At 38.1% G+C, this 23,384-nt stretch overlaps 3 protein-coding genes across 4 annotated transcripts; 2 read left to right on the plus strand and 1 right to left on the minus strand.

Moving 5' to 3' along the window:
- Positions 1 to 1,839: 1,839 nt before the first annotated feature.
- LOC135607273 (copper-transporting ATPase HMA4-like) lies at positions 1,840 to 9,887 on the plus strand. 2 transcript variants are annotated; one of them, XM_065098960.1, is made up of 9 exons: positions 1,840 to 2,007; positions 2,673 to 2,948; positions 3,292 to 4,037; positions 4,502 to 4,973; positions 5,062 to 5,229; positions 7,644 to 7,898; positions 8,041 to 8,163; positions 8,349 to 8,834; positions 9,327 to 9,887. In XM_065098960.1, the coding sequence occupies exons 2-9, from the start codon at positions 2,691 to 2,693 to the stop codon at positions 9,747 to 9,749; spliced, it is 2,931 nt and encodes a 976-aa protein (XP_064955032.1). In that variant the 5' UTR covers positions 1,840 to 2,007; positions 2,673 to 2,690; the 3' UTR covers positions 9,750 to 9,887. The 2 variants fall into 2 exon arrangements, with proteins under 2 accessions (XP_064955032.1, XP_064955033.1); XM_065098961.1 differs by lacking the exon at positions 1,840 to 2,007 and having other exon boundaries at positions 2,810 to 2,948; positions 3,350 to 4,037.
- Positions 9,888 to 11,282: 1,395 nt separating this feature from the next.
- On the plus strand, positions 11,283 to 15,163 carry LOC135607274 (ADP,ATP carrier protein 1, mitochondrial-like). The gene is made up of 4 exons (XM_065098962.1): positions 11,283 to 11,423; positions 12,755 to 13,280; positions 14,055 to 14,426; positions 14,603 to 15,163. The coding sequence occupies exons 2-4, from the start codon at positions 12,774 to 12,776 to the stop codon at positions 14,897 to 14,899; spliced, it is 1,176 nt and encodes a 391-aa protein (XP_064955034.1). The 5' UTR covers positions 11,283 to 11,423; positions 12,755 to 12,773; the 3' UTR covers positions 14,900 to 15,163.
- A 1,423-nt stretch (positions 15,164 to 16,586) lies between these two features.
- On the minus strand, positions 16,587 to 23,251 carry LOC135607275 (uncharacterized). The gene is made up of 6 exons (XM_065098963.1): positions 22,580 to 23,251; positions 21,010 to 21,121; positions 20,740 to 20,911; positions 20,452 to 20,648; positions 18,886 to 19,021; positions 16,587 to 16,830 (listed from the first exon to the last, which is right to left on the minus strand). Exons 1-5 carry the CDS (start codon positions 23,074 to 23,076, stop codon positions 18,902 to 18,904), a joined length of 1,098 nt encoding a protein of 365 aa, XP_064955035.1. The 5' UTR covers positions 23,077 to 23,251; the 3' UTR covers positions 16,587 to 16,830; positions 18,886 to 18,901.
- Between the last annotated feature and the right edge of the window lie 133 nt (positions 23,252 to 23,384).

Consider the following 23,384-nt stretch of genomic DNA (forward strand, 5'->3'; position numbering starts at 1 on the left):
AATTGAAATGGATTTAGATCCTTGGTGGCCAATCTAACACCACTTAGTGGTACATCAGATGGCCAATCTCGAACGTCTGCAACAAGTAAGCTGTCAATATCAGAAACAAAGCAATGAATCAATTGGCGTGCAAAGTTATGGATGAGTCCTTTGTTTGTATGTACAAATGGCGTGCATTGGACCGCCATCTTTTAACGTACAATTTATGGGCTAAAGACGATTCCTCTGCTCGTTGGAATCCTCGTTGGATTCCACCATATTGTGCTGTTCCCACTCTTCCTTGCTCTTTCCCACCGTTGGAATTCCGAACTCGTTTTTGCATTATATATATATAATCATGAGATCTTTCCTATGTCTACAACAAGATTGTATTACTTGCTCCTAATCATGATTAATATTAACTCTCTTAATTTAAAATATTGATATTATCTGGACTACGACGATCAAATCTATTAAATATCATGGATGGATTCGTTAATTTTGGTATTTTTTTAAATTCATATTTATAAAAATATTATTAGAATATTTTTTTACTAATCATATATAATATAAATAATATTTTTTTAAATCTAATATCGAATTAATTAGCTCCTGAAGTTAATATTAATCAAGGTCTGTCATACCGAAACGTACCGCTCGGTACGGGGGTATGTATCGGTCCGACAGATTACCGGTACGCGGACTACCCAGTACTATTACAGTGCTATAGCATTATAGTGTAGCACTGCTATAGTATGAAAACATATATAATTGTTCGGTACATCATGGTGTACTATTCGATACGCCCTGATGTACCGCTCGGTACACTGATACCGTACCGTACCAAATCTGGATCGAAACGTCAATACGATACGATACGACGAACCTTAGATATTAATAACCTTCAAAGGTTAGCTTAATCGAGTTTTGGTTGTGCGAGAATCTTTGTCTGTTTGATTGACAATACTTTTTTTAAGTGAAGTCAAACTTTGATGTCCCTCATCCGATAATAACAAGATCTATGTTGGTCAGTCAAACCTTCAAATTAGGAAAATAGAGATGCGATTACATTTGGCTAAGCAAGGAAAGGATATTTGTTGAAGTTGATGCCAAAGGATTTAGATCCTGCATGAAACACTACAAGTCTTATGAGATATAATTTTGTCCTCTTGAGCATGTTTAATAATTTTTATATCTCTTACGTGTTTAGGGACGACAATCAGTGTATTAACGGCATTATAATTCTTTTTTTTTTAGAGAGAAAATTGGCCATTTATTCTTTTTTGTGTGCTGATCTCCACAGTACAATCAATAGGTTAACTTTTAAAAAATTATTAAAAAATACATTGAATTGAAAAAAAAATATTTTTTTATTCTGATTATTACTAAAATAATGGAGATATTTTGGTCTGTTCAATCTAGTTGGCAGCCTTGTGTGATGCAAATGTTTCCTTGATCACAAATTGTATTTGATTACTTGAATATGAATTTGATTATCATTGTTAAAATTAAATCAAAAATATTAAACATCTAATTTTATAATTTTCAAGAAGAGAAGTGATAATATAAATATAAACATAAACATATATACAAACGTATATAGGTATATATATATATATATATATATATATATATATATATATATATATATATATATATATATATATATATATATATATATATATATATATATAAGTTTATAATTTTTTTGGGGATAGATAATACGGTAAAATTAAAAGGGCACATAAGTAATTTTGATAATATAGTTAAAATAGCAATAGAAAAGGGGGGAAGTTCGAGTCAAACTTTATGGGCTTACGGCGGTTCGCACAAAGAGAGTGAGAGAACGACCGTCGGCATTGTTCTGGTCGTCTTCTTCCTCTTTCTCACCCTCGTCTCTCGTCTCTTCTCTTCCCGTCCTCCCTTATCTCTTTCTCTCTCCGCTCCAAATCCAAAGACCCGAAGACCTTTCAGAGCCGTAGCCGCCGTCGCCTGTCTTCCTCACTCTCGCTCCGCCAAATCGCACGGGTTCGAATCAGCCATGCCGTCCGCTTTTTCCAAGTGTCCTCTCTTTTATCTCCTGTCCGGTCTCAGATTCTTGGTCGTGCATTCCGTGTTGGCTTCCTTGTCCTCCACAATCGATCGGTTTATGTCGAGTAGAGTACGGTCGTTACCGGTTGAGGTTTTCGGAATAAGAGTACAAAGCCATTAGGGTTTCGCTGATGTTTCGTCTTACCTCGACCAAATAGGTTTTGGTCATCGGCATGGTTTTCTTGGAAACGAGGGATGAGAATCTCAATATTTGAACTGTAGGAACAGTTTTGAGAATTGGTTTCGGTAATGGTTTTGAACTAAATGAAAGCAACTGCATGGTGTTTTCTTTATTATCCGTTTCATAGTCACTTTTAGGGAACGGCTCACAAGAACTGAAAAGTGTTTGCCTGATTTATATTCATAGCCCTCCTACCCTTCTTGGATTACTTTGTATTAGAGCATTGCATTAATTTGTTGTCCCACAATGTACTGTTGTGACTTGTGTTCGGATTCCTGTACTTACAAGTCAAAGATTTAATTGGCGTCGACATGGGTCTTCTTATCTTTCTATGTTCGTGTGGTTTTGTTTCTTCGTTAATATTCAGATTACGTATATTTATCTTCGTATGGAACTGGTTCTTGAAGTTATTTTGAATCAGGCTATCAGCTGAAGCAAGATGGAGCAGAACGGGGAGGCTAATCTAACAGCACCGCTTCTACAACCCAACGGAAGTGTTGCTGTTGATTTTTCGCATGAGTCTTTTGAAAGCGACAAGAAGACCAGGAAGGTTGTGTTAAGAATTCGTGAAATCCAATGTGCTTCTTGTGCAGTGTCCATAGAATCAGTGGTGGGGGATATGAAGGGAGTCGAGAGCATCTCCGTATCTCCTCTTCACGGCCAAGCAATTATAAGATACAACCCTGAATTTATCAATGTAAGTTGGGAAAGAAGTTTTACTTTTGTACTTTTAAGCTTAAATATTATGATAATATTATGATGATCCATAATATACTGATCCATGGACTTTGGTTGTAACGTGATCACCGTCTGGATTCATTTGCCTGATTTTGATCCACTCTTATTGTGGTTTGGAACCTATCTTTCCCTAAAATATAATTACGTTTGTTATGAATTGAAATATGCAAAATGCGATGATTCAGGTCCTCTCCTTACATGCTGATTGTGAGTGGTATCTATTTTCTTATTACTATAATCATTAACACTATCTTTGTGCTCTGTTTCTATATTTGTTAATAATGTTTTTTCTTTATCCCAAGGCAAAAAGAATCAAAGACGCCATAGGAGACTTAAAATTTGAAGTTGATGAATTTCCAGATCAAGAGATTGCTGTATGCCGACTTCGAATCAAAGGAATGGCCTGCACAAGCTGTTCTGAATCAGTTGAGAGAGCACTCCTTATGGTTGATGGTGTTAAAAAGGCCATAGTTGGCCTTGCTCTTGAAGAAGCCAAGATACACTTTGATCCCAATGTCACAGATTCTGTTCACCTAATAGAGGCTATCGAGGATGCAGGGTTTGGAGCTGATCTGATTAGCTCTGGAGATGATTTCAATAAAGTGCATCTTAAAGTCGAAGGTCTTAATTCCTCAGAAGATGCCACTATCATGAAGTCATACCTCGAAGCAGTTGAAGGTGTGAATCATATTGAAATTGATGAAGGGAGCCACAAAGTAATTATTGCCTATGATCCCGATCTCACAGGTCCCAGATCACTTATCGAACGCATACAAGAAGCTGGTCATGGTCCAAACATATATCATGCCAGCTTGTATACAACCACTAGAGTAAGAGAAACAGAACAGCATCATGAAATTACAGCTTACAGAAATCAGTTCCTTTGGAGTTGTTTGTTCTCGGTTCCTGTGTTTATGTTCTCTATGGTACTCCCTATGTTTTCACCTGTTGGCGATTGGTTAAGCTACAAACTATACAACAATTTAAACATGGGAATGTTACTTCGATGTGTCTTCTGTACACCAGTGCAGTTCATTATTGGCTGGAGGTATGATTACGAGTCTATTTCATTGTGTGATGCTAGTTTTGTGTCTATCACTCTAAGAAATGATACTTGTATCACTTTTTATAAAATACAATAATTTGATAATTAGACTAATAAAATTTTCTCCATTACCGTTTACGATTTAATGTTCATTTGGATACTCTGGGACTTCTGATTTATATGACTTGTATTACTTATCAATCCTAAAGGTTCACTTTTTATTAACGACTTAAAAATGGTGGTGTAGGTTTTGACAGTAAATGTTTGTTTTTTGTGATGCCATATATATTTCTTTTATCAAGTCTGCTGAAGAGTATATCCTAGTGGAAGACTTTTCAATGCTTTATATTTTTATGCATAGATTATGATGTGGATATTCTTTTTTTTCACAAGCATGATTGATACAGCCTATTCTAACAGTGTTGCAGAATTTACTAAGTCATGGTTGTGCTTGGCAATTAATTCAGATTCTATGTTGGATCTTATCATGCACTGAGACGGGGATCCGCTAACATGGATGTTCTGGTTGCATTAGGAACTAATGCAGCCTATTTCTACTCCGTATACATTGTTATAAAAGCATTAACCTCAGAATCTTTCGAAGGTCAGGACTTCTTCGAAACCAGTTCTATGTTAATATCTTTTATTCTGCTGGGTAAGTACTTGGAGGTGGTTGCAAAGGGCAAGACATCAGATGCTTTGGCAAAGCTGACAGAACTTGCTCCTGATACAGCTACTCTGCTAAGTTTAGATGTGGATGGAAATGTAATCTCAGAGACAGAGATTAGTACTCAGTTATTACAGAGGAATGATGTGATCAAGATAGTTCCAGGTTCAAAAGTTCCAGTAGATGGGATTGTTATAAGGGGTCAAAGCCATGTGAATGAGAGCATGATTACTGGAGAAGCAAAGGCTGTTGCTAAGAGACAAGGAGATAAGGTTTTGTATTGGGAAATATGTAATTATTTTACTGTGCATTTTTTTTTTATTTTTTTAGTGCATTTATTTTAAGAAGAATATCAAACAGGTCATCGGTGGTACAGTGAATGAGAATGGATGCATACTAATTAAGGCAACTCATGTTGGATCAGAGACTGCTCTCTCACAGATAGTTCAGTTAGTGGAGGCGGCTCAACTTGCAAGAGCTCCAGTTCAGAAGTTAGCAGACAAGATTTCTAGGTTCTTTGTCCCAATGGTAAGTACATTGTCAGTTAGAAGCAATTTGTGGATTTGTTGGTCATTATCAATATCTTTTGAGAAATTCATAATTGATTATGAAAAAGGTTTTGCGTACAACATTATTGGCAAGGTTGGTTGACCATGCAACTTTGATATTGCCTAGGCTGTAAACAAGAAACAAATTATCTAGGCTGCGTTTACATGATTCCCCATGCGGGCATCCGTATTTGGATGCATATTTTGATATGATGCCTGCAGAATATGAGCTATACTATGCGCTAGTATTTTTGAATGTTCTTGTTCTCCATCTTGCTGAAATTCTGATACACCAAAAAAAATAGCATAAGTTCGATGAGGTTCTTTGATTATGATAAAATTACTTTATATGAATAACCTGTATATATATATAAGATTGTTATATAAATAATGGTTGCACTATTATGCAATTTACAATAATTAGATTCGACTCTTTTGAGTAGGTAAAATCTTTAGAATTTTTCTGCTAACTAAAATGTCCTTGTTGTGAGTTTTTTCCTGCTTCTTTGCCCCTTACTTATTCCCTCCCTCCCACTTCTAGCACTTGTTGTGAGTGGACAGTTAACTGGCAAGTCTTATGCTTTTGCTGCATATCTTACTAGATCCACTGTGATTATCTGGCTTTTGTTTGCATTAGATAGCAATCTGGTTCCCTGGCATTCCAATGTATTGCTTGTTGGTTCAAACGAACTGCTTAACCAATAGCTACTCTTCATTCTTGTTAATTGGGTATTTAGGTTTCATGTACTGTTATCTTGTCCAAAGTTTATTTGGTTATAAAATGGTTAAATGTACTGAATTTTGGTTGATAAATTTTGGTCAACACAGCCGGTTCATTCTTCTTTTGCCATCTAATCTTGATTTGCTTTATTTAGATTCTCTTGCTAACCTGTTTTCAGCAATGCAAACACCCTGTCTAGCAAAGCAAGATGAACTTATCAATTTTTAAACATATCAATATATGCCATATATTTGTTTTCCGGTCTGCAGGAACTTCTGAGTATCTTGCTCTAAATGAGCTTGTATTTGGATTTGTTACATTCTGGAACCTCTGCTGAGCCTTTTGCCTGCAGACCTGAGAGTTCTGCAATGTCACTTGTGCTGTGTTGTTGATTTTACCTTTGCCAGATTGGAAGGCTCTTATTCTTGTCCAGAAACTACGATGTCACATTAAGAGTGTTGGACATTGTCAATATTTGGAGCAAGGTATGCAATACCATACCATACCGGTGTTTCGAGGTTGGCTCGGTACGGTATAATACCGTGTATCGAGCGGTACGCCAGGGCATACCGAGCGGTACACCTAATTTAGGCGTAAAACCCTCCGAAAATACATGGAAAAAAAGTTAGGATAGGATTTTTAAGTTAGAAATAAATATAGTAATAGTATAAGTTTAACAAAATCAATGTAAATTAGGTAAGAATAGTATCACATATCTTTTTCTGGCTTTGAAGAATATCTTGTGCAGGGTTCGTATTTCAGTCCATTACGAATTGTCCTTGTGTAAACATACCTCTTGATTAGAAAATTTTTCCTCTTAATCTTCCTAAATTAACCTTGATTCAATTCATAAATCGTTGTTTTGTAGAGTTTAGGAGAGCACAAATATGGAAAAAAAAGAGTTTGAGATAATTTAAGAGAATATGAAAATGTAATAGAGTAAAATAGGGGAGAAGGGGTTTAAATATTATGAGAAAGGGCTCAAACGGTCAATTTGATCGTTGGAGCACTGTATCACTATTACCAAGCGGTTTTAAATATTTCTTCATCTTATTGTAGCACCGTAGCACTGCTACAGTATTGCACTGTAGCACGTTCCGTTTGGTAGCGGACGTACCGCATACCGGTATGTTGTCGGACTGGTACGTACCGTCTGTACCGGGCGGTACCATTCGAAATTGCATACCAATTTTGGAGAACAGCAGATAATTAGCTGGAATAATCTAGTTAAGCTTCAAAAATTTATTTGTTTGGCACTTTTGAGTTTGGAAAATTCCTTATAGAGAAAAGCTAAGGTGCATGTGATGCTAATATTTCTTGTCTGGAACTAATTGCTGGTTGCTTTTCACGGTCTTCTTCGTTTTTCACCATGAAGATTTTCCAGTTCACTGAAAGACTTGACCATCTTGAACTAATATGTTGCCTTTGAGAAATATTCTTATTGTGGTCATAGTTCATATTGTTGCCGACCTTCTGATGCTGAGAAAAACATCTGCAGTCGTATCACGCCCAAAGACATGCCACTGGTTACGAGTACATTTTACTGTTCCAATTAAGTTGTAGATCTAATGCAATTTGTAAAAGAACCATGCAATCCCATTTTATCAGCATATGAAATCTGAAGATGGACAATATGGATGGTGACCTTTCCAAATGTTTGAATTATTTTGCAGGTTGTGGTTGCTGCCTTCATCACTTGGCTTGGTTGGTTCATCCCTGGAGAAACACACTTATATCCAAGGAGTTGGATCCCAAAGGCGATGGATGGATTTGAGCTAGCTCTGCAATTTGGGATTTCAGTATTAGTGGTTGCCTGTCCATGTGCTCTAGGACTAGCAACACCAACAGCTGTTATGGTTGCCACTGGAAAAGGTGCTTCTCAGGGGGTCCTTATAAAAGGTGGTAATGCATTAGAGAAAGCCCACAAGGTAATTAGGAAAAATGTCGCAATTATCAACCATAGGAGCCTAGTGGAAATGGTTTTAATTTGTAATCAGATGTACTTTTACTTTTGATCTGATTTGGGTTATGCAGATGGAATTTGACTTTGGTTGTCTCTCTGCTTCACAGGTGAAAGCTGTTGTTTTTGATAAAACTGGAACTTTGACAATTGGAAGACCTGCAGTCGTCCAGATAAAGAACTTTTCAAAGATATCATTACAAGAGCTATGCAAATTGGCTGCTGCTGCAGAGGTTAGCATTTAAGCAAGTTTAAATTATGTACCTTTTCCAATTAGGTATGTTTTAGTGGACGTGTAGAAGATGATCTTGTGTTTTCAGCAGTTTCTGCACTAGAGATTAGTAATTAATGAACCACTTTTTCTGCTTTGGATATCTTTTAGCAATTTCTCTATCAACCTTTGTTATTTTTTGTTAAGGTTAACAGTGAGCACCCTTTAGCAAAGGCTGTTATAGAACACTCGAAGAAACTACACCAGCAGTATGGGTTTTCTGATGATCACTTGCTTGAAGCCAAGGACTTTGAAGTGCATCCTGGTGCTGGAGTTGGCGCCAGTATTGGAGGCAAAAGAGTCCTTGTTGGGAACAAGAGGCTCATGCTTGCCTTCCAAGTCTCAGTAAGCCCTGAAATCCAAGACTATGTATCAGACATGGAGCATTTAGCCAGGACTTGTGTTCTGGTTGCTGTTGATGGTGTAATCTGTGGTGCTTTTGCTGTCTCTGATCCCTTGAAGCCTGAGGCTGGCCGTGTAATTTCATTTCTAAATTCCATGAGTATTTCAAGCATTATGGTGACCGGTGATAATTGGGCTACTGCCACTGCCATAGCAAGGGAGGTCGGAATTGAGAAAGTATTTGCTGAGACAGATCCCGTGGGAAAAGCTGAAAGAATTAAGGATTTGCAGGTAGGATGGACATAGTTATCTTGCTTTGGCTCCTTAGTCTTTTCACCTTAGTTCTGATTCACAAGTACTGATTCTATCTTCATGCTCATAACCAGCTGATACTTGGTTAGTCAGCAACGTACAAATATATTTTGGAAGGATTTTGTGTTAGTTTAATATTATTAGTCTCTTACACCTGAGTGATAAAAAAATTAATCAAACCAATTTTATCAGTGGTAGATGACCATGATATATGCATTATTTTGGAACTTCCATCAGAAATTGTTAGAAATTGTTTTGTTGAGATATTATTGTAAGGCTAATGCATCATGGCTGACATTATTATCTGTTTGGATAGCTCAATAATTTTGAAAATTTTCTCCAGAAATTTCTTGTTCTAGTCTTCTTTCTTAGCAGACTATTATTTTCTATGGTTGAACACGTTAATTGATTCCTGTCTGTCACAATGGTACTGTTGCCATTCATTTCAAGGACTTATCTATCTTAATGCAGATGGAGGGGTTGACAGTAGCGATGGTCGGTGATGGGATTAATGACTCACCAGCTCTGGTTGCTGCAGATGTTGGTATGGCCATCGGCGCTGGCACAGACATTGCCATCGAAGCTGCTGATATCGTTCTGATAAAGAGCAACCTGGAGGATGTAATTACTGCCATCGATCTATCAAGGAAGACTCTAGCAAGGATCCGGCTCAATTATGTATGGGCTCTGGGTTACAATGTACTCGGCATGCCAATCGCTGCTGGCATCCTGTACCCATTCACCGGAATCCGGCTTCCTCCATGGCTCGCTGGTGCCTGCATGGCCGCCTCATCGCTCAGCGTCGTTTGCTCCTCTTTACTTCTGCAGTCGTACAAGAAACCACTGCAAGTCCAGGATGCACAGGGACGTGGAGATTACTTGAATTATGTTTGAAGCAGGAGTTCTCATTGTATCGATCACCACCTGCTCGAATTATAAGTTGTATTGCTCCCAGGATTGCTGAACTTTTCTGTAGTACATGTTAATTTCACAAATCATTTCAAGGATCGATCGATAATGTTGACAGTTTCATCTGTGACAGTGATGCAGACTGGGAGAGTTAGGTTTGTCATTATTTCAGTGCTGCTACCCTTTTCAGGGTTTTGTGCATAAGAACTCAATTGTCGAAAGACTAGCTATCATAGCCTTGTATTCTTGCATTTGTCACAAACGCCACCTCTCAGGTAATCATCGATGATCAACCCATGGGTTAACCTTTTTTGTGTTGACTTGCATTTAAGTTTTTGTCCCAGATTTGACTGTGGGATTCTCATATTGATATGTAAAAAAACAATGAGGATGTGAAAGTTAATATGTTAGGGTGAACAAGGAAGATCAAGTAAAATTATCCAAAAAAATTAAAATAATTAAAAATAATCTTAAGAAAAGTAGATGTTATTGAGATATTCATTTGGCTAATGCATAGTTATTCATGGGTGCGATGATATCAGCAATAATGCATCGTAGCTCCAAAGTTAAGCATGCTTCGATGAGAATAATAATATTGATAAAAAAAGGTAATATGTGGGCATATATTTTTACATTGCAATCATTTTATAAATTTATATACCTACTTAAAAACGGAGGACCTTTGACGGTCTTAACATGTGTTTTAGTAATTATCAATAATTTCACATGATCAACGCATGTCTTTATGACTCAATAATAATCGATTTGAACCGGAGAACTAACTTTTCATTCAATTCAATTCAATAATTACTTAACTTTATCATAAAAAGATCTAATGAGTGCATCACGAGAAAATTATATCATTCTCGTTCTTAAATACTTTTAATCATTAGTGACTCACGCATCAGACGAGATCACTTATCCCATATTGAATTAGAGTCCTTGATGCAACGAAACACTAAATTAGCATCCCTAGTGTGTTGGACAATCAAAACCTAAATTAACATCTATATTGGGTTACATGTAGTCCTAGAAATTAACATCGTGAAGATATATGAGAAAAATATATTATTTTGATTCTTAAATCATTTCAATCCATAGTGACACACATTAGACGAGATCACTTATCCTAGATTGAATTAGAGTCCTTGATGTGTCGATTAACCAAACACTAAACTAGCATTCCTAGTGTCTCGGACAATCAAACACATGAATATTACGTTGTATGTTAGTTTTGGAATTAAAAAAAAATAAGGAAATAAATTTAATTTAATATATCGAGATAAGGGAAGGAAGAAATAGGGAAAGTATTTTCATACGAATAAGGGCGCATAAGGATTCGAGTACACAACAGCATCGGCCGTTCAAAAGCTGGACAGCGTCAAGATCAGGTGGTCAAGATTCGTTCGCATAACCTCTCGATGGCAATCAAGCTTCGCTTACAAGATTTCTATGCAGTCACTCCACAAGAACAACATGGTTGTGAAACCCTAGGATTCTCTATATAAATACGCACCCACGCGATGGTTGCCTCCCTTCCCATCCGCCCCGCGTCTTCCCTCTCCTCCCTCCTCCTCTCGCGGTCTCACATCTCTTTGCGCGTTCGCTTGGTTCTCCCAGAGAGAGGAGGGAGTGTCTGCTACTCCCAACTCCGAGAGGGTAAGCCGTAGCGTTCTTATCCTGGTTCGTTCGTGTTAACTTGTTCCTGTTGCGGCGAAAGATCTCTGTTTTGGTGTTGATCTTGTTTTTGTTTGGGCTCTTTTCCTGTTGAATGGTCCGGATCTGGAGCCGTTCCATGTTGTATTATAGGGTTTTTGGTGCATCTATTGCTTCGCTCGGTAGATCTACCACAAAAGAAGTCGTCGATTATTCCCTCTTCGTGCATTTGTTCTTATCTTTTCTTATAATATTTATGCTTTTTGTGTGCTATGCGCATTTGTTCTGTGTATTATATTTTTCTTGGTTTGTATGCCAATATGCCCCTTTCTGCCGGTAGTCGTTTCAATGGATAATTAGATGTTAGCTATCTATTGATATTAAGCTAATGCATTGATATGTTGTGTTTTTTACCATCCTTTATTGAATGCAGTGAGAAATAATCTTATTTGACCTTTTATTGAGCACTTTTGTAGATGTTTTTCCAATTATGTACTGTTTTTTTTGTTTAAGGATAGTTTTGAGGATTACGTTTCTTTGTACGATCATCTTTCCTGGGTTTGAAAGATTGGATCCTCAAGTTCCACATACTCCCTTCACTTTCCTTTTGTTTACTTTGAAAATTGTGCTTAGGTGCTCATACGCAACTAAAAGCAAACACAATGGTGTTAGAAACACTGCCTTTTTTTTAAGGGCTTAATAAGATCAAACCTTTTAGCGTTGATGGTTCTAATTCTCGGTAGCATTATTGTCTAATGCAGGTGTACCGAGTAGTCTGATAATGTCATTGATGCTGTTTTCTTGTTTTTAATTTTTTTTTGCTCTTTTGCTGTTCTGTTGTTAGGATGGAACTGTTTTAAACTTTGTGATAGCTGTTTTTATGCTTAAATCAACCTCCTGTACTCCAGTTTAAAGCTTGTCTCTGTTGTCTGGTCATTTAGAAGGTTTAAACAACATAATGTCAACCCCTTTAAGCAGGTGCTGAATTTATGTTAAAGATAACTATGTGTGAAATAAATACTGCCTATAAGATTAAGTGCTTGTTGCTGACTACTGTAGTCTATCTATTAGATATCTGTCTGAGCTGTAAATGGGGTAATCCGCAAACATTCACTTTGCATGAGAAGAAATATAGAACAATGGGAAACACCAGGCTTTTCATAGGAGAAAATATTACATCAAAAACAGAAATAAGTAAAAGTGTGAAAAAGGTGTTCTTTTTTTCAAAAAATATGTTCTTAAATCGTCCCTTTCTTTGTTTTCTTATAAATGGAATGTTCAAGAATTTAATTTCCAACTTGTACTGATTTGATGATTATGTGCTGTACATGTAGACTAATCTGGAAGTGAGACATGGCTGACCAAGTTAACCACCCAACTGTTGTCCAAAAATTTGCTGGCCAATTCCATCTTGGTTCTACCTTTTCACAAGACATGCAGGCTATTGGTTATAACTTCAATACGACTTCAGTATACAAGAGACACTTCAAAACTGCAAACTACACTAATGGCGCACTTCAATCTCCAGTGGTGCCTGCATGCAGAGCTAGCTATGATCTCTCTATGTTGTCATCTGCATCGCCTATTTTTGCAAATGCACCTGCAGAAAAAGGTCTTGCGAGTTTTGCAATAGATTTCCTCATGGGTGGAGTCTCTGCTGCTGTTTCTAAAACAGCTGCTGCTCCCATTGAACGTGTGAAACTTCTTATCCAGAACCAGGATGAGATGATAAAGACTGGTCGTCTTTCTGAACCCTACAAAGGTATAACTGACTGCTTCAAACGAACAATGCAGGAAGAAGGTGTTGCCTCACTGTGGAGAGGCAACACAGCAAATGTTATACGCTATTTTCCAACTCAGGTGAGTTTTGTACACTTTTACTGTTTATATTCACTTTTGTAACTTATTCCATCACATCATTGGAATAGTATATATGTTATGCTGAGATTTTTTCAACTTTGTTTTTGTAGATTCAGATAGAAATAGCTAATGTCATTGTACTTAATGATCATCTGATATGCGCTTGGTTATACTTCCTCTTAACCATGTATATTTTTGCGTGTAGCATTTGACTGGTTTACTTGGCTTTAGCTGCAGTTTCTAAGTTTGTATGTCATACATCCTTTTGAGCATATGCATTTACAACTCATCCAGCTATGGTAGTTGCTCTCTATTTTTCCCTAACCTCGATCCTGGATTGCTGCATGACCTAGTGATACCTTTTACCTTGTGATGTTTTCTTTTTCTTGTTTTATTTCTCAATCGATTTGTTTTATAATGTGTCCACTTGATAGCTATTTGCTTGCAATAAATCATTATATTAGACCTGATGCCATGTTTTCAGTTTGTATTTATCCATTTTTGTCATGTGGGTGATGGGGGTGGGTCTGGTTCACATGATTAGTCTTGGCTTGTGCAAGCTGAATGACCATTGCTGGGCTTGCACTTTCTGTAGTTCTCCCTGTGCAATTCTCATATAGGTTTTCTTGTGCTTAGATCGGGGTGGCAATGGCCCCTTGTACCTGTCTTCACAAATCATATATGTACTGTTCTCTCTTAAGATCTTATTCAGATGTTATGTTTCCTTTATCTTCTTTATATATGCTTACCGTCTTCTCTTGTTGTCCCTTCCAGGCTCTAAACTTTGCTTTCAAAGATTACTTCAAGAGAATGTTCAATTTCAAGAAAGACAAGGATGGATACTGGAAATGGTTTGCTGGAAACCTTGCTTCTGGTGGTGCAGCTGGTGCTTCTTCTCTACTCTTTGTCTACTCTCTGGATTACGCCCGAACTCGATTGGCTAATGATGCTAAAGCTGCTAAAAAGGGCGGGGAAAGACAATTCAATGGCCTAGTTGATGTCTACAGGAAGACACTGCAATCTGATGGCATTGCTGGCCTTTACCGAGGATTCAATATTTCATGTGTTGGAATTATAGTTTACCGTGGTCTTTACTTTGGAATGTATGACTCCTTGAAGCCGGTGGTTCTTACAGGGAAATTACAGGTATGTGGTTTAACTTGAATATTTTTCTCTAAATATTGCATCAGCTATCCACAAATATTGGATTTTTTTTTTATAGATTTCTAAATATCTTATCAGCTATCCTCAGGTTCCATTTAACTCGTATCTTATGTGTTCTTGGATCTGATTCTGACTCATTGTGTTTTTTACGATTTCAGGATAGTTTCTTTGCTAGTTTTGCTCTAGGTTGGGTGATCACCAATGGTGCTGGACTTGCGTCATACCCTATTGACACCGTTCGCAGAAGGATGATGATGACCTCTGGAGAGGCTGTCAAGTACAAGAGCTCCCTGGACGCCTTCTCCCAGATCCTGAAGAAGGAGGGTGCCAAGTCTCTGTTCAAGGGTGCAGGTGCCAACATTCTCCGTGCCGTTGCCGGTGCCGGTGTGCTCGCTGGGTATGACAAGCTGCAGCTGATTGTTTTTGGCAAGAAGTACGGTTCAGGTGGTGCTTGAGATTGTTTTTGGCAAGAAGTACGGTTCCGGTGGTGTTCCAGTGGCGCATCCACCTAATAATCTGATGGTGACGATAACTTATCTGAGATTTATTTCTTAAGCCTTTCCATGCCTTTTTTTTTCCAAGTTCTGTTGAAATAATTTAGATTCCTCCAACAAATATTTGGAGCAATATTTTCGAGAACATTTTAATTGGACCATTGTTTGCTATTTAATGCCTTAACAGCAATGTTACCGGTGCTGGCGGCGACGGATTTTGTTTGATGTTTCAGATTGTTGTGTTTTGCATTTGGCAGAAATAGATTTATGGGTAGAGACATCTTGGATTCATTTCAAAGAATTCTGACACTTGCAGAAGCAAATAGTAACTTTGTATCTTATCATGCATCACGATCAAGGTTTTGTAGCCCGAACCCGAGCGAACAAAAGCGGACCGCTCACAAACAGACCGGTCTTTACGGGCAGGCGTCATATTTATGCGGCTGGAACTTCCATTACCAAAGACCTTGCAATTCGACTCTCCCTTTCACTCACTCGCTGCGGTCCACCTGCAACAGAATCAAGAAGACGCCCAACTTCATCCGGTCCTCCGTCTCTTGTCTTCCCCCGCCATCTATTCCCTCCTCTCCTCCCCTCCCCTCCCATCTGCTTCCTCAACGCCGCCTCCAACTCACCATCACTCTCCGAACCCAGACGGTGACTAAGATGCCACCTTCGGCCCACGTCGCTGCCCATACCATGCCGGCCGCCCATCAGATGCTCGATGAATTGTGCGACGTATGTATGCTGCATTCTGCTCACCGCAAGTGCGTCCTAATTATCATCGAGTCTTCGTACGGCTAGCTCACCTCAGTGCACCGTTGCAGATTACGTTACGTTGGCGCAGAACGGAGAGCGTCGAGCGTCTCTACGAATCTTCAAGAGTTGGGAGGTTTCGGTGAGTCTTATTTTCCCCATCTTTCTCGATCGATCTCATCTGCGCATCTGTTGCGATGGTAAACAAAAGGCACAGTTGATGACCAATTAAAACAGCTTACCTTATTCTTTTAACTCGCTATTGAGTGCCCAATGAAATTGCAGGTCACAGCCAAATGATATCACTCACCGACGACCTGCTCTTTGACCAGCCACGCCTCGGAGGAGCATCGACGGTTCGCAAGATTCTGCAATTACCAGCGCTCATTTCTCAGCATTGGAAAAGTAAGCAAGACAATCTAACTCATGCAATTACACTGTTCATAACTCTTCCCTTACCAATGCATTTCATATCATATTCAAAGATTTTAATGGTGAGCATGATAACAAATTCGAATTCAACATGAGTAAGCACGTAAGATGACTAGCTAAACAACAGCTTCTCATAATCCTAGCGAATCCAAATTAGCTGAGTTGCAAATTTGTGCATAAGAGTAGGCAACTTATAGTTTAGACTATACAAAATAATACGAGGCTAACCTAATCAGATGTCACTGCTCATCAGGATAAATTTGATGAGACTTCAGCAGAAACTCCCAACAGTATATCATCAATGGTTGTAAACATTTAGGTAGATTCCGAACAACATAACATAAATGAGACAGACAAAAGCTCTCAACATACCTAGAACACTTGGATGTCACTTACCTTAGGAGTAGCACTGTTCATCTGCAATTTGGTATTCATATTTACTCAAAATATTTCACTTACATAAAGCAAAAGTTTGTCAGAGCCATTTAAGTCAGATGCTGATTGTCTAAGACTGGAAACCAAGTATTCAAGGTCAACTATCATCATTTGGATCACTACTGCTAAATAAATTACACAACATCCTAACAAGAAACTAATCAGACTATCATCATCACATACAGTCAGCAAGAGTACATATTACAATAGGGTTCTTTTTCCAGCTCTCTGTAAGTGTTAGATCAAGCTGATGCAACTGAACCACATACCTGCAAGCACAAGAACAGGAACATATTATTTCTTTTCACATTAGCCATTTAAATATCACAGTGTTAACGTAGAAAATGAGCACAAGAAATTTACTGAAGAACACCTTTGAAGCAACTGTAGGTTAATTTATGAACAAGTCTACACCTGTAACTTAGCATATAAAGTAACTATAGGGCAAGTTGAAAGAAAAAAAATAATGGTGAAGATCAATGCTTCTTTCCACAATAACTTCGTTGATTGATCAATGAACATTGAGGAAAAAAAATCATCAAAGTCCTGATCATGCTGTGGAATTAGATGAGTGGGTACAATGCTATGCAAGACCATCATTAACAGCCTATCTTGGCAGAAAATGACACGAGAAAGGAGCAGTAAATATTCAAGTCATAAAGCATGATATTTCCAGTTCAGTCAATAGCAAAACAACCGGTGCCAAGCAAGCTGGAGGCAAAAAACAGATGTAAACTTATAGCAATTGCATACAGCAAATATAGTTTCCAGCCTAAGTAAATAAGCAGAGGACAGATATCTTAACGTTACAAATAGCTTTAGACATAGTGAAGAGTAGTGCAGCATAAACAGGTTCGCTGCACCCTTTGAACGGCAATTTGGGTCACATGTATGGATTGTGATGGTAATCTATGGTTATGTTCGACAAAAAATGAAAGAAGAGGAGCATGCAATAGATGTCCTACAGCCGGAGAGGAGTAGATGAGGGGCAGGAAAAGGAGATGAACATAACTGTTTGCCGCTGCTAACCACCAGTCACTGACCATGCACTGTCCAATGTTTGTTATGTGCCATCCAAGGCAAATTGCACTCAATATATATACGAGTATGTGTTCAACAACATTTTAGGGAGGGGGAGAGAAAGAGGGGCATGACTTGACTGCAATGAGACAGGATTTAAACTCTGAGGCATGAGTCTAACCAGAAAGAGACAAGAATAAAAGGAAAATAAAGAGAAAATAATTATGTAAAATAGATTATATAATAAAAATACAAATACAATTATATAAACGACCCATGCAGACCCCAACCAGAAACGGCCTCCCAACTGAGATTATCCCTTACTACTCATCGGGAAATTTTTTGTACTATGTCCTTGTACCATACCAACTACATATCAACTCATGACCCAGGTAACCATGGGGCAACACATGGAAAGCACATGCTGAGAAATATTTTTGAGAAACTAGTAGTACGTTGATGATATAGAATAATGAAATGATTTTATGAGCTCCAATGTAACTAAGTGTTTTAATTAGAATACCAACATTTGGACATCTTGATAAATCTTGAATACAAAGAATCAAGGTCTTCTACATAATGACATACATACAGTATCATAAAATAATTTACAACTAGGCAAGGACTATTCAATCTCCAATCTTGAAGTTATACACATGCATCTTAGTTACATACTTTTAAGGTCATTTTTTTAAAGAAATTATTGAAGTGAAAAGTATTTCATGCAGAAGAGATCGAAGTCAAATATGGATCCAAGTAAGCAACATTACCAAAGATTTGCAATAACTTACAATATATCCCCACTAAAGTTCAGTGTATTTCACCATGAAATAATGATGTTTTAACTTCTAATTATACTATTTTGCAATATAAAAGAACTTTATTACATATGATTAAGGCATTATTAGAATAAAGATTCAACCAATTTTTATGTTTTGTAATGCTAACCTTGCAAATGAAACATCAATGATTGCAGCTAGCAAGATTTGAGGATCACAAAACACAAATATGTTTTGTAAGTATTTATAGTTAATGTTGCCATGTTATTCATCTGATAGACAGTAAAGTTACATCCTGCATATTAAATACTAGTCAATTACCAGCATCAGGCAAGCCCTCAATATCCAAAAGAGTTTCACCATGGAAAAGCTTGAATTGAGAAGGCTCCATGAAAATGGTAGTTAAACAGAATAATAAATTCCAAATATAACCTCAAATCAGCAAAATAATGAATATAGTTCTAGAGCCAGGTGACACATCAAAAAAGGACACAAGGAAAATGGTGAAGGCGTAGGCCATCTAACCAGTTACTGGATAGTATCATGACTTCTTTAATAAATGGTTTGCCAACAAGTCAGATATCCCTGAGACAGGAAGGCTCTCGCAACCAAATAGTTCTTGAAGCTTGGGGTCACAGAGAATAGATGAATTTGCAGAATCCTACAATAAGCCAAAGCAGAAAAACTCAGATTAAGTAGTGTTTCTAATCAAGAGATGTATCAGATAAGAGCAGATACAATAGAAATAAACAAGTAGAAATTGTGGTCACATAAAATATCAGCAGCTGTAAACATTAAAGCAATGTGAGAATCTTGTCAAATCAATGTTATTCAGAAATAGAGTTGTATCCCATGCTTAGTCACATTTTGTCCTCACCGGTTATTGCTCAGAAAATGAAATGCAGTTGTCACATAGAACCTCTGGTTAGCTTAGATGTTAATCAACCAAACAAAATTTTGATGACCAACCTTTAAATTTCAAACTAAAACACTAGCAAATATCCTCAAATCCAATAAATATCTTATATTACATACTCATCATGATTGGACCCTGCAAGGCCTTACTCTGATCTAGGTGTATTAACTGACAACATTACAAATCCCCACCCCCACCTCATTTTCCCCTATTCAATTGATATTCACAGGAAATTAACCTGTTCCAGCCAACCCTGGATGATTCAATCAAGTCCAACTGGATCTTGTCCATTGTCGATCAGTTTGGCAGAGATCAGGGGAGAAAGGAGATGGTGAGCCAGGTCACACGATTTTACAAGTATTTTCGAGTGAATATACTTTGAAAGGGAAATGGGGATGGAAGAGTTCATCTTAAAATCAAATGGCTAGAGTAGATCACAAAGTGAGAAGGCTGAACACTATATTTAGAACTTAAAATGAACTGTCATGCACTTAGTAGAACAAAAATTTTGCAAACTAGACCTAGAATTCCTCATAACAAACATATCATTAATAGTCTTCATTTTTTTAGATTTACATACTATATACATTTTCTTCCTTTTTTTTGAAAATCTCAATTTTTCATTCAAGATCTCTTTTTCACAATGGCCCCTGATCTGTTCTTACTGGTCTCAGTCCCACTAACCTCAATGTTCATTCAAAAAGTTCTGTTTTTGGTCACAATTAAATTGTTTAATGGCATAAGAAATTTGCATGGCAACTAACCATCTATGTATCCATCTACAAAAGATATAAGGTCAAAATCAATGACATTTGTACACAAGTTGGCGAGGTGACAGCACCTCTAGCATAACATCAATTTGTACAAGCCAATAGTTCATTTTCATCAAAGAAGCATGTGAAATTACTTGCTGTTAAATAATAAATATATGCTGGGGGCAGCCAAATACAATTAAAAAAGTAAAAGAACTATGATTAATATTATTATCAACATGGGCAAGCAGGATATCATGAACACAGTAAAAGGATATATATATATATATATATATATATATATATATATATATATATATATATATATATATATATATATATATATATATATATATATATGACATCTTGCTGATCTTTGATGTAACAGAACTAATGCTGTTCTTATACACAGCCAGAGCTTACTTCCAGCTGGTTGGCTTTTATGTAATCCCATACACGACTCAGAGCCACAGATTTGGGAATTTCTCTTTCTTCACTTCCAAAAAATTTGGCCAGTGAATCAGAAATAACCATAGGATATTCATCAGAATCAGGTTTGGTAATTTCAGTTGCAGAAACATCTGCAGCCTTTAGTTTTTTGGATTCAGCACCTGTATCCTCTGCGAAAAAAGTAGTGGATTCAAATTCATTCAGGTTATCACGGCATACAAGCATTCAAACACACTTAAATGCACGAGATGATTAGCCTACTTGGATAATCAAGTGGAATTATATGCTTGGATAGCAGCTTGTTCATCTTAAACATATCAGTACTATCTGTCTCAAACACCCGCCGTAGTTCATCATTGCAGATGATCTTCCTCTTGTTATTAGGATCTTGCAGATTGTTTTTTCGGATGTAAGCCCATAGCTGCTTTACGATCTGAACCAAGATATATGCAATTAGTATTCCACACACAGACAATAGCAAAAACTCGAGCAAAGTGTTATACACATTAGAGTGTTGATTGAATGAAGAACCTGAGTCCTTGACATTGCTGCCTCACCAACAATGGGCTGCAGTTCAGGTGAAACACCACAAACTTTATTCAGACCCCCAGGACCACCTTTTCTTTTAGCCCTAGGTGGCGCACTGCACAAAGGATGAAGTATGGGTAACCAGACCAAGTACCACAAAGTCCAAAAATATGAATGTACAAAACAGGAGTAAATATGCATATTTCTTGGTACAGAAGCCACCAGTTGCAGTAATTATCTACTAAGGAAAGATGAAAATAAAGAAGACGCCCGGCTTATTATGGCAAATTAAACAGTATCCATAAACAAGTTGAAGAAGTCGATGCTCTGTTAATTTCCCAATGTGTTCATAGAATAAAACAGCAACATGTGTCTTACAGTTGAAGATTCAAGCAGGGTAAGATTTCTTTCTTCATAAGTTAATCAGATGATTCAATATGAATTAATGACATAAAACTACTTATTCTGAGTGATTAAATTGTATTTAAGATTGTTACCAATTTTTCATGTAACTTAAGTATAACTTTTCCAAGGGAGAGATTTAGGTTATAGAGATTCTGCAACACCTAGGTTTCAGCATCTATTTTGTTTGTTTCCTTTAAGTGCATAATGTGGTAGGCAACCTCCTACCCATCAACCCAACATGCCATTCTGAATTCATTATGGGACTGGCTGCAAGTGTATACCCACAAAGCCCGAGTAAAGGACTAAGTGAATAGTGAGTCATCATCGTATATGCATAATTTACGCAAGATCTGCCGATTTCCCAACACTTAAAAAAATCTTTGGATCGGTAAAATCTCTCTATTAAATGGAAATCTCCTATAATCTTCAAGCTTGCATTGCATCACTCATATGGCATTTCGAGTCCACATCCTGGTGCAAGCTATGCAAAGAGATAAACCGAAAAATGACTAAAACAAAACAAAAAAGAATGGTAGGAATTTCAAATTTGGATGTATCACCAAGAAAATGGTATGATCTAAATGTTAGAAAGTTTTTCTTTTAATGGATAAACCTACATCAAGAACTCCAAAACAGGGGCTAAAAAGAAATCTTTGGTTTATGTTTTGGTTCTTGTGGCTTTGTTTCAGTGGTTCTTGTACCGGCTTGGACGCACTAGACTCTAGCATACAGTGAAGTGACACCGTAACATGAATTCAAACTAGCAAGCAACCACCTTCTACCATATGTTAACTAACACACTCTCACTTCATCTAGTTTACTAACCTCAAAAAGTAGTTAGTTTCTGGAGCGCACACACACTCACTTGATGGTCATGCGCTACATTCTATTTTTATTTATTTCTCTTTCTTGACCAATCTTGGATCAATATTAATATAGAACCAAAACTAAAAAGAAAAACTATAAAAATGTAATCCACTTGAACCTAACTGGTTGCATAAGTCTTCAGAAAAACTCTCATTTGAATCTAGGAACCAAAAGTTGAATCAATTCTTCAGCTTTGTAGTTGCTACTTAAGCCACATAAAAGCTCAAATTGAGCACGAAAAGCTTGTCAAGAAATCCTTGTTAAGAAGAGTAGAGCGCATTCTAAGCTAAAAAGGAAGCACCTTTCCTTCGGCGCAGCCATAGCCACAGTCACGGGCGCAAGCCCGACAGCAGCAGGGACCCCCTGTGGCGCCTGGTGGAGCTGCTGCTGGAGGTGGTACGCCGCCACGACGGCAGCAGCGGGCAGAGGCGGGGGCGGGGGATACTGGAAGGCGATGCCGGGGTGGTGGTGTTGGGGAAATGGGGCCGGGGCAGCGACGCCGGCGGAGGATGTGGGCTTGGGAGGGGGGATCTGCTGCTGGAGAGGGAGGTGGTGGAGGAGGATGTAGGGGTTATGGGGGCCGGCGGCGGCCTGCGACTGGGGATGAGGAGGGAGAGGATGAACGGAGGGGCGGAGTAGGAGCTCGATCTGATCGCGGATGAAGGCGGCCTTGTGGGAGAGGTCGAGCCCTAGCTTGGCCTCGACCTGGCGCACGACGTCGGGTAGCGACGCAGCGGCGGGGTCGGACTGCCGGAGGACCGACTCAACGCAGCTGGCGATCTCCTGGTCCGAAACCATGGTGATGGCGGGCCCAACACCATGTAACGGCGACGCCAGAGGGACAGAGAAAGAAAACTCAAATGGCCCGCCCCGCCCCGCCCCGCCCTTTCCCCTCTCTCTGTCTCTCTATCTCTCTCTTCTCCTCCTCCACTCTCTATCTCTCTCTTCCCCTCTCTATCTATCTCAATCTCTCTCTCTCTCTCTCTCTCTCTCTCTCTTAGGTCTCCCTTCAGAAATAGTCGAACATTTGAAGCTGAAATAACCAAAATGCCCTCGAATCCTTGCTTGAGAATCAAATCATGTCACGTGCACACGTGACATGGGGT

This window comes from Musa acuminata, chromosome BXJ2-3, assembly GCF_036884655.1.
Source record: "Musa acuminata AAA Group cultivar baxijiao chromosome BXJ2-3, Cavendish_Baxijiao_AAA, whole genome shotgun sequence".
NCBI classification, from domain to species: Eukaryota; Viridiplantae; Streptophyta; class Magnoliopsida; order Zingiberales; family Musaceae; genus Musa; species Musa acuminata.

Coding starts and splice junctions, on each gene's coding strand:
- LOC135607273 (XM_065098960.1), top strand. CDS start 2,691: ATGGAGCAGAACGGGGAGGCTAATCTAACAGCACCGCTTCTACAACCC. Junction 7,899..8,040: donor CATTAGAGAAAGCCCACAAG/GTAATTAGGAAA, acceptor TCTGCTTCACAG/GTGAAAGCTGTTGTTTTTGA. Junction 8,164..8,348: donor AATTGGCTGCTGCTGCAGAG/GTTAGCATTTAA, acceptor TTTTTTGTTAAG/GTTAACAGTGAGCACCCTTT.
- LOC135607274 (XM_065098962.1), top strand. CDS start 12,774: ATGGCTGACCAAGTTAACCACCCAACTGTTGTCCAAAAATTTGCTGGC. Junction 13,281..14,054: donor TACGCTATTTTCCAACTCAG/GTGAGTTTTGTA, acceptor TGTCCCTTCCAG/GCTCTAAACTTTGCTTTCAA. Junction 14,427..14,602: donor TTCTTACAGGGAAATTACAG/GTATGTGGTTTA, acceptor TTACGATTTCAG/GATAGTTTCTTTGCTAGTTT.
- LOC135607275 (XM_065098963.1), bottom strand. CDS start 23,076: ATGGTTTCGGACCAGGAGATCGCCAGCTGCGTTGAGTCGGTCCTCCGG. Junction 20,912..21,009: donor CAGCAATGTCAAGGACTCAG/GTTCTTCATTCA, acceptor ATCTTGGTTCAG/ATCGTAAAGCAGCTATGGGC. Junction 20,649..20,739: donor AATTCCACTTGATTATCCAA/GTAGGCTAATCA, acceptor CTTTTTTCGCAG/AGGATACAGGTGCTGAATCC.